The 15,726-nt window shown below is 39.0% G+C and overlaps 2 protein-coding genes across 2 annotated transcripts; both read right to left on the reverse strand.

Annotated features, from left to right (window-relative positions):
• Positions 1-2,982: 2,982 nt before the first annotated feature.
• On the reverse strand, positions 2,983-7,134 carry LOC135610054 (uncharacterized). Its single transcript, XM_065104022.1, has 2 exons — positions 6,976-7,134; positions 2,983-5,299 (listed from the first exon to the last, which is right to left on the reverse strand). The coding sequence occupies exon 2, from the start codon at positions 5,297-5,299 to the stop codon at positions 3,263-3,265; it is 2,037 nt and encodes a 678-aa protein (XP_064960094.1). The 5' UTR covers positions 6,976-7,134; the 3' UTR covers positions 2,983-3,262.
• Positions 7,135-7,570: 436 nt separating this feature from the next.
• LOC135610061 (transcription factor E2FB-like) lies at positions 7,571-15,074 on the reverse strand. Its single transcript, XM_065104034.1, has 14 exons — positions 14,554-15,074; positions 10,889-11,081; positions 10,595-10,654; positions 10,399-10,484; positions 10,231-10,319; positions 10,055-10,109; positions 9,867-9,919; positions 9,738-9,788; positions 9,599-9,647; positions 9,394-9,459; positions 9,241-9,317; positions 8,891-9,122; positions 8,158-8,224; positions 7,571-8,072 (listed from the first exon to the last, which is right to left on the reverse strand). Exons 1-14 carry the CDS (start codon positions 14,740-14,742, stop codon positions 7,927-7,929), a joined length of 1,413 nt encoding a protein of 470 aa, XP_064960106.1. The 5' UTR covers positions 14,743-15,074; the 3' UTR covers positions 7,571-7,926.
• Positions 15,075-15,726: the final 652 nt, after the last annotated feature.

A 15,726-nucleotide genomic window follows, 5' to 3' on the forward strand; every position in this document is an offset into this window, starting at 1 on the left:
TGGATTTTGAGCCATTTTGGGTTGTAGATTTTAGACCACAGAAAAATAAAGAAAAGAAATACTTTGAAAAAAAATAAAGGCTAACTTTCTTAAAAAAGTTTTTTTTATTTTTATTTTTTCTGTTATTTTTTAATATACTTTTGTAAATTATATATATATATATATATCTATGTGATGTCATATATTTTGTTAGTTTTACTTAAGTCAGGATGTGATGTCTGTTCATAAATAGTCAGCTTTTCTAAGATTTTTTATGCTCCCTTAAGAATCATAAAAAGATTGCACGTGATGATTACACAACCTCTGTTTACAAGTTTGAAATGACCACAAAAGTCAATTAAACTAGGTCTATCAAACCTATTGTAAACCCTCTACATGCTACGTAAAACATGAACAAAATCGAAAGATATGGACATACATTAGCATTACATCGAATATCCTGTTTATAGCTTTGTCCGTGATATTCTCTCATACTTATTCCCTCGACGTCCTTGTCGTAGCCTTTACGGACACTGCATCTCCTCACCTTTACTGTATCTTCAATCTTCTACTCCAGTAGCAACGTGCCTCTTGGCTCTCAGTTGCTCTCCGCCATTATTGTTGAGTAGTCGAACTTTGATTCGCTACATTGCTTCAACCCGCTAATGACTCTGACTCTAATATGGGGTTGGTTGAGTTGTGTGGATCATGTTTGGTTCCTACGAATCCTTTAGATGAAGGAAAAGGCATTCCTTACTATGCGTCAATCTCTTAAATGTCTCACGCTGCTTGAACTGGGTGGATGCCTATTAGAACTTTAATGAGTATCACTTTACCGACTTCGAAGTTTTTTTTGGGTTTTTCCTTCACAAAATTTGCCCATCGATTCTTCTTCCACTTTGTTGTCACCTCTAAGTATGTTCATATCACTTTTGCTTTCGATCAACATTTTATTGAAAAATAAAGTAAACAATCTTACTCTCAATAGCATTGATTATCATTGGTGATGATTTAACAATTGTTGTCTTTCACTAAATTTCCTTAAAGGACCTTTGAATGTATGCAGAGCTCCTGTGCTGGATAAATAAGAAAACTATGGTACTAGGTTTTGCCCATTCTTTTACGAGTTAAAAAAACAAAGATTGCTCGATTTCGCCCGCCTCCTCAAGAGTTGTATTTAATGCATTAAGCTGGTTACTAGTCTTCGTTTGCTCTTTACTCACACGTTCGAACCACCAAATTGTTTGTGTTATTTGCGTTGAGTTAGCTATTGTGATTCGCCTTCTTACTGCTATCGAACTTTTAAAATGCAAGAAGTTTTACCCAAAAAAGAGCAAAAGTGCATCTCGACTTAGAGCAAGTCTCTAATAGTTTTGGTCATCTTTGGGATTGTGATATCTTCTCCATCATCTCTATCGCCTACTCCTTTGAGTAGAAAAGGTATTGTACTGTGTACTGCCTACTTCTTTCTTTGGTCGAGCACTCTTGCATCGTCCCGAAGCCTCCCCACTTTTGACTATTTTGATGAGAAGCCCATTAGCGTCGGTCTTATGAAGTGTCTTGACTTCTGCCCTTCATCCTTATCTCGATACTTAGAATTTGCTTGTTCATTCTCCACCTCAGCCCCTTTTACGACCAAACGCTTTCCCTCTATAAGAGCAACAAATTATTGACTCTACGGAAATCTCGCCACTGCGGTACTATGGTGTTGCCATGCCAATGGCTCTACTATCTGGTGTTTCGCATCTACGTCCCTTTCTTCATGATCGGTAGATCCGCCTCTGTGGCACTGTGACAATCATCTAAGTCTACCTCCATTATAACCGACGCTTGGTTTTGGGTAGCTGAGTCCCTCTGGACTCGTTGCTTCCTTATCCTTTTCGACCACTAAGTTCAACACTTCTATATTCTCCAATAAGTTCCACTTTTGATTGTATTCGCTCCTTTGGCAATTGACCTTCGTTCACTCACTCTCGGGTCACACCCGAACACCACTTTGCACTCATCGATACTTTACCGGAGCGTGAGAGCATGCAAAATCACCTCCATTGTGCACTCCCTTGGTGATTGTCAAGTTCCGATTGTACCCCCACACCACTTTGCACTCCTACTTCTCCCGAGGGTGAGAGCGTGAGGATCACCCTCCATTGTCCACTCCCATGGCAATTGTCAAGTTTTGGTTGTGCCCTCACACCCACTTTGCACTCATCGAGACTTCTCCTGAGGGCGAGTGTGCGGATCACCCACCATTGTCCACTCCTCCCATGGCAATGGCAATTGTCAGTATCAGGTTCTAATTAATTGTGCCCCCACACCACTTTGCACTCGTCAGTACTTCTCCTGAGGGCCACCGACAAGGCATCTAACCTTACGACAAAAGGCGATGACCGACCGACCGACCGACGACAACGATGAAAGAAAAAGAAAAGAAGACGATAATTGAAAAATAAATATGAAAATAAGGATCTCACTAGAAAAATAAATGAAAAAGAAAACAATAATTGAGAAAACACAAAAATGAGAAATTTATCCCCCCAAAAACAAAAAAGCAGTTTCTTTGAGTTCTCCTGAATCGTAAACAAGAACGCACACTATGTGCACGACCCAATAATAATAATAATAATAAAAGACAAAAATAAAAAGGTAAAAACGACTACAACCTTGGAAAGTTCCTGAATCATTCAAAAGCAACCACACGGCTTCAGAGAACAGCGAAGGAGTTCTTAGTGACGACATGATAACACAAGTATAACATCTTCTAACTAAAAAACACACATGGCACATGATGTAAGACCGGTATCAAACCACAAAGTCAACTAAGTATCAAACCAAACAGCTATTCTGAGATCTAGGTTTAAAAAGATTTCCCTCATAAAAACTTGAGTCTGATTTCACTGAACTCTTCTCATCATTAAAATCAGTGCCGCCAAGATAGATGACTGAGAGGACAAGCAGCAATGAGTCACAAGTTAGTTCCTAGTAGCAAAACATGGAGACAACATCGAACAAAAAACAACCTCGATTTACTTGTTTCTGAAAACAAAATACATATTACTGCAACGCAAGATGCAGATTCCTCTGCTACATGCAAGTTCATCCAAATGCTTTCTTTTTTCCTTTTTTTTTTTCAGAAAAGGATCTCGTCATCAGTTGCTGGGGTTCAGGTACGTTGCTGAATCAAATTTGGTACAAAACGAGTTTTCTTACCGGACAAATAGATCATTTGCACTCAACGAAAATGATGCTGGAGGTTGCCTACTTTGCTGCAGTACCAAAGTGTTAATCATGTATCCTGTTGTCGGTTGTGTTCTCCCCAACCACTACTGCTTCTGATGTACTTATCCACAATACCAAATTGCCTATTTTGTTCAAGCCGCCTTGCGTAGTTCTCAGTAGAAATAGGACCCTTTTTCGACTGCCGATAATAGATCATTTCCCATGGCCACATTCGAGCAGCACCAAAGTATTCCTCCACAGTTATGCTACTGTGGCTCTCTTCTGGAGCTTCCAATCCATAGTGTTTCAGAGCTAAGAACATCTCCTCTGTTGTTAATCTAGTGGAACTGCTTGCCTCTTGTTGGGTGGATGTCCATCTCTTCAGCTTAAGAGGGAGATCTTCATGTTGGTCGCTCTCATATTTAGAATGATCTGAGCATATATTTTTCTCATTATAATCAGTCCTGATTGTGGGATCCTCCACGACATCTACATTATACCCAAAATGTTCACCACTAATTTCGTTATCCACCTTGAAAGAAGTGCTTGGGTTTCCATCTTCCAACATTGTACATGCATCGTCAGCTTTGTTACATTCCAATTGCTCAGATGTGGGGCTTGTCACATTCTCATCTGAGGAGGTTTTGGTGGAGTGCCCTATTTGCTTGTTATTCGATGGTGTTACCTTCGGCTCCAGTGAGACAGATAAGGACAGTGATCTTGATCTTGACCTCGACCTTGACTTCGACTGAGACCTTGACTTTGACTTTGACTTTGACCTCGACCTTAACCTTGACTTAGATATAGAGCTCACAGATTTCGAGTAGGAAGAGGAACTTGAATCAGAAACTGAGCGAGACCGAGAAGATGCAGATCTCAAGTGTGAAGGAGAACTAGAACCAGTAACAGATCTGGACGACCTAGAATGCAACTGTGAGCTGCTTCTATCAGATGCAGAAGAAGAAGATGGTGTACTAGATTTCCTATGCCGTCCTTTTTTCAGTGCCTTTTTCGATGCTCCATTTTCCAGCTTGCTTTTTCTTTTAGATGGAAAATCTTTTCTGAGCTTTGGCCTGTGTCTTTTCCTACTTTCTGGAGATCTCTCACATTCCCTGCTCATTCCTCTAGCCTTTACAGAATGATATTCCTTTCTATCCCGTTTGTGACGCCTTGATACCATTGGATCTCTACTGATATCAGGTGATCCCCATGAATTCGATCTAAACCTCTTTATTCGTCTTCCTTTTTCTCTAACATTTACTTCTTCCTTACTGCTGTTAAATTTGCTAAATTTCTCTCTTCGAGCATCTGTTTTAGGGCAGGTACGCATTATGTGACCAACTTGACCACATTTATAACAAGTCTGCTGGGGTTTTAACATATCAATTTTTCTGTCGTTACCATGAATAGAGTTCTCTCTCTGCCTCTTTTCTCGAGAAATACCTCTATCCCTAGAACTAGGGCTATCAATCTGGACGTTTTCATTCTCATCCCTTTTATCATACCCATGGTAAGGTTCATAACGGTCAAACTCATCTCCATTATCAATTCCATTGCTATTCAATGTGTCTATACTAGGCTCACCCCATCGATCATTTTCTACTTGATCAAGAGCCCTCATACCACCTTCATTCGTCATTCCTAGATTTACACCTTTATCCCCTTCAATGTCAGTGATATCGTCAGTGGTACGGCCCCTCTTTTTATCAAGTGCATCATCCAAAGTTTGTCTTTCACGGTTATACATCGAGCTATGGAATGTCCTAGCATAAAAGCCCCTCCTAGCATTAGAACCCCTGATACCAACCTCCTCATTTTCTTCCCTAAAGTTCCTTCGTTGAAGGGGTTCATTAAATCTGGTCGTCCTCGCTAATCGTTGAACAGGTCTGGGCTGTCTGTTTGACCAATTAATAGTTATTTGCTCCCCACATATAGGCTTTCCTCTTAAGGATCTAAGAGCTCTCTCTGCATCTGGAGGAGCTTGATACACAACAAAGCCATAACCATCTTTGAGCTGTACATTGCACCACCCAAACCTTCGGAAAACTCGTTCAAGTTCCTCTTGTCGAATATGGGAAGAAAGATGACCCACGTACAAAGACATCTGATTGGAAATTAGAGTTAGTTAGACTTTAGTGCATCTGAATAAACAAAAATCTATGAAGCATACACTATTAAGCGAAAAACAGGACCATATAAGAACTTGTAGTAACAAAGCACAAGTTGCAATGATGATATTGTCAAAGAAAAATGCAGTTGCCATGTGACTTTATTTGGATATACAAATATTCAGATTGAAGGCACTTGATTTGAGAGGTTAGTGTGGTAATCATTACTAGACCAATATATCAGACAAAATTTTCAGCTTCATCTTTCATGAAAAATAAACCACGGATTATAAGCTCTTGTATGCAATTGTGGAAGCTACAGAGTGTTCATGCAAATAATGCAAAAAGTCCACATGGTAAATTATCAGCACTCTAATAGAACACAGGAACTTCATATGTTTAAGTTGCTATATTCCATGGCATGATGGCTATTTTCTTCAACTAAAGCTTACGTAAGCATGTGTAGAAGATCTCAGTGCATGTCATATATTTCCTTTCAAAATTTTGCATCAGTCTAATTGTTCTCTGTTTCTCCTTATAAAGTTAAATCTAAAGTTGGATCTTCCTCCATTATCCCTGCAGAATCATGCTTAGCACTATGCATGTTTTGACAAATTTATAACTTCATTGAATCATATCTGGACTCTCACATCAAGTAGATTCATAGACCACAAAATATCTGTATTTCATACTAATTTTATAAAAAATGTTAATACTTTGCCTTCACTTACTTTCTTTTGTTGATCAACACCCAAACTAGCTAAAAAGTTCATGCGGCTTCAACACATGAAACACTTCATTTTGCCTCATATGAAACAATGAATAAGCTAATAGAACATGAACATTTCTTATCAGGCACTAGCATAGGTGTCACTTCTAGCATATCTCAACTAAATAATCTTGAGAACATTAAACTGCCATGAACAACCTACATCAGAATTCGAAACCAAAGATGCACAAGCTAAGAACTAACTTGGCTGTTGTTTCTAACCTACGATGCAGTAATTGAACCAAGAAATGTGAAAGAAACAGTTACATGCTGTATCTTGAAAATGGAATTTAAAGATGTATGCACGACACAAGTTTCTGCGAGGGGTTTCAGGTCAAGTTTTGGGTGATAATGATCACAATCTACTTAGTTTTAAAATTTGCCGAGAGCACAGCTCAGAAACTCCACAGTACCATTCCATACCTTAGCAGCATGAGTTCTATCATTACCTACGAACCCAACACCAAAACAAAGAGCCAGTCAACAATGGTCACAATCCCTTGTCTGTGCTTATCCAGACTTATTTGAACTGCTTACTAGCTGTTCAAAAGCCCTTAGAAATAAATGGCGAAATCACCAACAATGATCACATGTCATAGACAAAAGTTTGCTTTATCATCCCATTCGCCTAGATTTTTCCAAGCAATAACCATGAAAAGGCAATCCAAAGCAAGAATCAAGCAAAAAAGCACACTCAAACCGCAGCAGAACTACCCCGACGCAGATCCATAACCCTAATCCACTAAGACCCCATTTGGTTGGACTCGATCAAACAACTTCAGCGCGCCTTGGCATAAACCATCACAATCCACCGTAAAGCACGAAACCCTAATCTAACAAAAAGAAAAAAGGACGGCGAACGTCGGAGAAAGAATCGAACGAAAAGGGGACGAGCGGCGATACCTGAGAGGAAGAAGAAGAATCGGGAAGAAACCTCTTGCAAGAACCCTGAACTCCACCTAATCAGATGGGCGACGCCATCGATAGAGGCGATCGGTTTGCCTTTGCCGCAATCGCCTTCGCACCCAAGTCTACTTGTTTCCGGACCGGTGTGGCGTTACTACACCTGGGACACTTGTATGCGCGACGTCATTGATTGATGGCTCGTTATGACCGTCGGATGCGAAACCTACGTGCCTTTATTGCGGTATTTTATCCGAAAGCTTGCATATGCTTCAGTCCGACGCGGGTGTATTGGACTCACACTGTATCATCTTGTTTGTTTGGCATATGGTTTGATAACAATAATTTGAAATCAAATTTTATCTTCACCGATCGTCCAAAAGAACATATAAATTTTAATAACTTAAAAATATAACATCGAATGATTCGTTACTGAATTGTAAGATTGAGTCACCACCTCGAAGGCCAATTGCCATCTCAGACTAGAAGGTAGGCAACCCAAGCCATCAACTTGGAGACGGCTGATCGGAGCAACAATTTAGAGAGACGAACAGATTGAACCGACTTAGATCTGCCGAGATAAACGTCACCTTACTTAAATAACAAGATTTTAATGATATATAGCCACAGTTCACTGATCTGCCGAGTACAAGATTGCTGGGAGAAGAGAGAGGAAGGGCTCAAAAAACTATGGATTATGTACCTGGTTGCTTGCCTACATTAGGGATTGAGACATCCGATGAGCCAACAGTTTGGGAACTCTCTAGTAGCAGCCTCTTCTCCTTGTGTCATGTATGTTCCACAATGCTTTCCAGATACACAGTTTACCATTAAGATTTAAGATGAGGTGAACGATGAGCCTGAGTGCCCCCACAACAAAAGGCAATCTTCAGTACTTCGAACAAAATAAGCACTCCTCGGCTTCTGGGTTTTAGTCCATCCATCCTGCATTCATCTTCGGGAGGAAGTTGCATCAGAGGGGACCTCAACAACACCAGAGGGAGGAGTCTGTGGCCGAGGTGTGGTAGCGCCATCCGTGATGAAGTCATCTGTAGACTCTGTGCCAAACCTACCCATGGCATCCCATTCTATCTCTGCTGTGGTTTGAGTTAAGGTTGTAAAAGATCATCGAAGAGATTACACGGAGAATATCAAATGAAAGCATCATCTTGGGGAGGATACGTGCTGTCTTCCACATTTCTGTAATGCTAACACCAGCATCTGATAGAAGCCAATAATCAGCTTCAGTCTGCAAGAAAAAATAAATCAATTTTAGTTAGCAAATATTCTTATAATCCATTCACATATTCTTCAAACAGAATGTGCAATGATTAACCTCTTTTTTGCCTTGTACTGCTACAAATGATAGATCATCAATGATTATACATAAAAGCAATGAACCTATGGAATGAGATTGTTTTCTCTAGAGAAGCATGCAGCAAACTATTTCTCGTAGAAAGTGAGAGGTTCATAATCATGCAAACCCTATGCAAATAAGGTACGTTCTTGTTCTTTCATGCAAACATAATATCTGATCATTACAGATAAAACAAAACCTAAGCTTAATGCCTAGAATAGTAATTATAGCAGCTCTGCTGAAAATTAGAAAAAAGAAAAACAATGAAAAGGATTGTCAAGCTTGGCCATTATCACAATAATATTACATTTATGATGGAGTTGATCATAATGTTCATTTGTCATGGATTGGATTATAATTGGAAGCATGTAAGAAGTCTTGGGGCTATACATTAATCAAACCCTATAGTGATGAACTTCTAGCTAAGAGGGTTTGTGCAAACAATGAAGTCCACCAAAGCCATCATATGGCAGGCAATTACATAGTTATGTAGTTTAAATATGCATGTTCAGAATAAAGTTAATTCAGTTTAAATATGCATGCTCCAAAACTACTTACATCAATGTCTGAAGGAACAATCTTCATCATACCACCACCAAAATCATGCGAAGAATTTACATCAGACCAGATCCTCTCACTTTGTTGAATATCAAGTTCCATTTCATTCCCTCTGCTCTCTTCTGTGACAATCGGCACCATGGAGTACTCAACAGAATCTGAATTTGACGTGGGAAGGAGCTTTGGAGGAATCTCAACACCACTCATCTCCTCAAACTTCTCCTCAAATTGACTACAGAAGAAAGAAACGAAGCATTAAGGACTGGTAATGAATTGTGGATAACAGCGATGACTCAAGTGATGAATGCAAAGCTAGAAATTCCAAATGGAAACCGCGGGAATAATATCACCTAACAAGGTATACATCTATAGGACCCATAGTGCTTCTTAGGACAATTCTGTATCTCCTCTGGAGATATTCCCCAGCCTGCACCAAAAATAATTACATGTTTTTATAAATACCAAGCATTGAACTTCAAATAACTTTTCGTTCTCCTACTTGCCTCATCAGGATCTGGAACTTCCAAGGTAGTTCCATGAGGTGCTTTAATTGCTATTAAGGTTTCATTCTGCATATAACAGATGATAAGAAAATATTGGAAGCCATTACCAGTTATGATCTAGAGCAGGTAATATCTATTTTCAGTGCCCAGATTGCATGTAAGGTGAACTTGGGCTAATTAGAACATCTAAGCAAACAACGAAAACCTGAAAGCATGGAAGGCCTTTGATATCATCTTCAGTAATGAAAAGCCACCTACAAGCACACAAAGTTGTAGCCAGTGATTATACGAGCAAAGGCTAATTAACATCAATAGCATGTATATGCATAAATGAGAACACTTACTTTTGATTGCTTTCATCTTCGGTAAGCTCCCTCAATTTTTCTCGCATTTGGCTGGAAGAAACTTATAGGTTTCATCAAATTGGTAAGACAATCTCTTTAATATATTCCAGCTCTAAATAAAACACTCACCTGATAAGCTCATCTAATCTGCGCTCTTTCGTTGTCAGGCTTTCCGTTTCTGCCTGAATTAACAGAAAGATGTTTCACATAAATTTTTTTTCACATTTTACAAAGCTATATAACAGAGCATTGTAAGCACACTGCTCAAGTACTTAAAAGTTACTAAGCGCAATGAACATCAATGCTGCCATGTACACCTGCAATTTTGAAGCATCACCATCAACCTCAACTGAACCCAAGTCATCTATTCCCCTGTCATGCGATGTAAAACTTATTTAACATGTCCCAAAATTATTCAAAGATTAAAGAGCCTGTAGAACTACACAGAAGCAAGCAAAGATCTGAGAGAGGAAAAACAAAAAAGAGGAATTACTTCCAACGAATTCTGTTTTTAAGTTTCTTCTCTATGAGTCCAATGCCTTCAAGAACATTAGTGATGTCATATATCCGCCTCTTTTGCACCTGTACATCAGAGATCTTCATTAAGCCTGGAAAACAGCAGAAGTACTTAAATCAGCAGTCATCTGTAATTTTGTATTACCTTCAATATTTCTGCAGCTTTATTCAGGTCAAGGATGCCATCCTGTGTGTGTTTAAGCAAGTTGATGAATTTTTTAGTCAAAAGCCCTTGGAAAGGTCAAAGAACTCAGTGTCAATACACATGAAAACAAAATCCACAATAATTATAAGAATCATATGGCTCTTTATCAATTTTACAGCAACTGAGTCGGAATCACCTAGGGAGCTATCATAGCGACAAGAACCAACTGGAGTAAGATTATCTCCTGTAGGTGAGCCTGCGATGACTCAAAAATTAATACTGGTTATATTCATAGATCTAACTTTTGAAAAAAAAAAAAAAATAGATCTACTTTTTTGAGAATTGCAAAGTTTGATCATTTGATGAAGAGAATTTGAACAGCTACCACAGTGATTCACAATATACACATATAAAAGTAACAAGCAATTTTTTTCCAAATGCTAGATGTGATTACGTTGAGTTGAAGTAATTAGATAAAAAATCTGCTCACCAGCATTGGAGACAGGGGTTTGACCCCCAGACTTATTGTGCTTTGCAACCTTGGACTTACTGTATGTCTTTCTTCCTTTCTCTGATACCGGTGTGAGTAGTGGACTAGTAAATCCTACAGCACACCCAGGGCTGGTTGTCCATTCGCTAATCTCTACCACCTCATTATCTTCTTGTACAGACTTTTGCTTCAACTGAACATTAAATTAATTTTATTGAATTATGGTCAGTATTTCAGAAAAAAAGATTAAAAAATATATATCTAAGATAAAGAAGCCGATATATATCTCTACAAATTTTATGACACAAAATGTATGTATATAAATGACATGCCAAGGATCGACGACTGCTCAGAACTTAACGTGCATTTAAAAATCAAGTGTAAGCCCAGTACATTCACAGAAGCAACAAAACAAACACATTGACTAATAAAGGTTGTATTTCCCCCAGCAAGTTAATGCCCACTGGCTAAGCAGAATAGCAAGATGTGTAATAAGTACATGTAAGCATTTTAACTTGAGAACTTAGGTCCAAAGATGAAGGGTTTCAGCATTCTATTTCTCAGACTAACATAACCAGTTACCAGAGTTGGCATCATGGTTCAACATATGTAAATTACATTTCAAAATTGCAAAGGATTGCAATCTCATTCTTTCTCGGCTGAAGACACTAACATTGATAGAGATTAAACCAGAATTAGAGACATATAACTAAGAATGGTTTACAAATTTGTTAAAAATAAATATAACACAAACATTCCACAGTTAATCCAGTAGCATTCAGCAAACTTTGATTAAATGACCCGTGATATTTAGTGCCAGAGAAACTATGGAACCTATATTGAGGAAATCATCAGGCAAAATTAATGAATAGGTAAAAAATGATCCTAATTCCAATAAAAAGCATAACAACAATAAGAAATAAATCATTGTTCCCAACTAGTCAAGGTCAACTATAAATCCTCTCCAGCCAAAGAGTTCTACTGAGGGCAACTAGATAGTCCAAGTCCCATCATATCTACAACCCCAATTATTCGAATGTGGGATATTGATTAAGTGAAGGATATAGAACTTACAGCCCCCAAATAGTACCTTGAACTTTTTGGGGACAAGGACTACAGACAACATAAGGACATGTTGCAAGATGGGAGAAGGGTATGAAGATACCTTCAATTTGTCCCATATGGGAAGTGGACCATTATGTGGATAGTATTCAAGTCCTTACCCACCCAAAAAGAGTAAATTATAAGTACTCTTCTTTTGGAGCTCAGCCCACCTGGTCGCATGCTTGAGTTGTGACACTTTGCTTGGTCTAGGTGAGATCCTTGGTCGGACAGATAAGTACCCAGTTGGTAAGTAAACCTGTATCTGATGCTGCTTATATCTACTTATTTTTATGTATCTTTCCTTTAATCTAAGGGGAAACCTACAGTAACAAAAAAAAAATCAAAAGCTCTCTATTTTAACCATTGCATCTTTATTATAATAGTTAATTTTACAATCCATTTTCCTGTTGAATAATAGGTCCCTCTCAACAATCACATGGCACTTTAGTGATTGAACTCTCTCGGCAAGCCATTCAACTATAAATCACATTTACTAATTTTAAGTAGGGATAGTGCCTTGCAACTAGGCTACAAGGCTTACCGATGGTCATCCAAAGCCACAAGTTGGGTATAGAACTCAATAATAGCTAGTTAAGCAAGCCCAAAGGTAGTGAAGGGAAACCATTCGCCACATAGATGAGAACATGTGCAGCATGTTAGATCTGATAGATTTTAGAAATTATAAGAATATGAGATAATTAATTATACAAAATCCATATTGTCCTTCAAGAACCACAATTTAAACATCTTTTTTCAAATAACTAGTTGGCAACTTACCTTACGTTCTGCAAACATTGGATATAAAACGTATAATATGAATATCTCATAAAACAGACAATACAAGAAGCTAAAAAGGAGACAATTCTACTAAAGAATAATAGAAAATCTTGTAAAGGTTCAGAAAAGAGATAGAGGAATAAAAGCTGTGATTTCTAGCTCACATTCTTCAGCATATGAAGTTTAATCATCTATACTAAGCAGTGACTAAAATGATTTGTGCAACTAAAATTTTAAGCAGTATTAGCCTTTAGAAATAAAGTCTGTAAAGATCCTATTCATGACTTCCTCCTTAAGCTCAATCTCTCCAAAGATGCAACATTGACATGTTTTTGAATTAAGGGTTCTTTTCATCAAGTAATATCCAACTAAATAATGAACCAAGTTAGCCACTAAATATAATATAACTACAATTTCAGTTTTTTTTTTCATTTGAAAGATTATAAAGTGTCAGTATCTAGTTCTTCAGTTATTTAGGATGGCATGGCTCCCTATCAAGCTTGCTATTTCTACCATTTCTATAGAATGGTTGACCTAAAACTACAACCATATAGATCTTTTTCAGAACCAAAATTTTGGATTAGGGAATTAATCAAAGACGCAAGCAATTAAATAATTTCACAACCTTGTGGTATTCTATCATATATCTAACAAGATAGCCTCGTATAACAACTATATAGATCTATTGATAGGCTTTGATCAGTAGCTAAACACTCTTGCAACTTCTATTGATAAATACAATAATAGCAACTTATATAGATGGACTGGTTCCAGTAGCATCCTTTCAGGAAAACCATGACCTGAGATTTTACTACTGAAATTTCAAAATTTTATAATGATTTAGTCTAGAATCCATACAGATGCATGGATGTCATGAAGGTGTCAGATAGAAGTCTCCTAACTCCCAGACATTCATCATCCAAAATGAAGCAATAGAAGGGTGAGACAAAGTTTAAAATACATGTCCATTGAAGCTATTGGACAGGTGCTTACCAAGGTACCAAGAAATATAATTTGAATCAAACAATAAGAATGAGTGACACATTGAGCAACATCGAGGTGTTTGGTTCAATATCAATGCTTGGTCAGACCAGTTAATACCAATCAATATGTACCAATCCAACCAAGTAGTTTAGACCATAGAGTGAGGAGAATTTTACTTCATTGCAAACTCAATTGCTATAGTCCATTTTACTTGTGAATTTAGCATAGGATCAATATGATGCAATTTTCAAAAAAGCCCAAGTGGTCTTTGAATTTCATGTTTCATGCTGATAATACCCACAATTAAAAAAGTCCACCATTCCCATAAATGATACTCTCTTTGGCCCTAATTTGAGTAGACCATTAGCCCTAAAAACTAAATTCAGGTGAGGACAAAGACAAAACAAGATCGTCATTAAACCTATATGTTAGATATTAACATAGTACCAGTCTTGAGTGTCTCTGCATTATATTCCTAAATATCGCAACTCTCAAGTGAAACAACAAACTCATGAAAGTTGATGTTCCAAATATAACTCAATGTGAAGAACAAAAAGAAAGGAAACTCATAAACAAGCGATGACATGAAACTCCTAAATTGGAATTTGGCAATTCCAAATTCCTAGAATCTAAATTCTTCACAACAGGAACATCCAATTCATCCCGATATAAAATCCTACGCTTACAAGCTCACCAAATAAACAAAAAAAAATAGCACATGAGAAGAACACGAGCAGGAAAATCATCCAGTTCATCAAAAGGATAAAAAATAGTCCGACAAACCTCCACCAGAAACTCACTGGTGTCTTAATAACGAGGGCGTCGGCCATCTCATCTCTGCCGCCCCGACGCCCGTCGAACCTGTGGTACTCATCCGGAGAGACGAACGGCGGCCTCGACGAGGGGAACTGCAAGTACTGCTTCGGCGGCTGGAAGATCTGTCCCAGCTGCTGCGCCGATCGGCTCCCAGCAGCCTGGCCGCCGGACATCAACTCGGACCAGATCAAACCAACGGGAATCTAGCAAGAAAGCACTGGTCCGGGAGCAAGGCGAGGAGATCGGCTCGGGGGGCGAAACCCGCCCTCAAAACCCTAGTTCTGGGTGCGATTCGACGGCGGAAACGGCAGGGAGGATGCGATCGGGGGAGAGGTTGGAGGATTGAGGGAGATCGGACTAGGGTTTCGAATCGGAGATCCGAGGGGGGAGAGAACGCGGAGGGAAGAGACTGCAGAGGGTGGAGAAAACGGAGAGCGGAATAAAAAGGGAGGAAAAAAACAAGAAGGGGAGGCGAGGGAGGGAAATTATAGTGTTCGGGCTTCGGATAAACATGTGGAGGGAAGGCGTGTGCCAAATAACACTACTAACACTCCAAAATGGCTCCCCTGAAGCGCCACCACTCAGCCAATCTTTGTGAAGGCGACAGGCTGTCGTAGTCCATATGAAATGGAGTGGAACAAACTCCACATCGAATTTTGGTGTAGAAGAGACTCACAGGGAAATGGGTTTTCCTTTTTCCCTACTTTTGGTTCCTGCGGGAACTTTGTCAAAAAAACAGTTTTCCTTGCTTGCAGACCTACCTGTCTTTCTATTGGCGTAAGACATGTTTCACATCCTGGGTCCCGGTGGGCCCCGCGAAGTCGCTAAAGCTGAAGCCGGGTGGACGGTCGGGTGACGAGGAGTGTTGTTATTCTTCGTGGAGTGGTCATAGTTCGAACCAGCGATTCGCGCGCTTTCGGGAACGAGTCCTTGCGATCCAATCCGTGGGGAAGGGAGCCACTGCGATCGCAGGGGATCAGAGTGGATCATTCGGTTTGCCTGCGACCGGACTCAATGTCTGCTTTCTTGGACCAGACGATGTCCTGTTTCCAAGAGCAAAAGATGAAGATAAAGGAAATGATGATAAAAGCTTGTTTATGCGAAAGCATATATTTATAATCTACCTTTTAATTAAATTCAGAAATTGGACTCGATTT

Source organism: Musa acuminata, chromosome BXJ1-2, assembly GCF_036884655.1.
Source record: "Musa acuminata AAA Group cultivar baxijiao chromosome BXJ1-2, Cavendish_Baxijiao_AAA, whole genome shotgun sequence".
NCBI classification, from domain to species: Eukaryota; Viridiplantae; Streptophyta; class Magnoliopsida; order Zingiberales; family Musaceae; genus Musa; species Musa acuminata.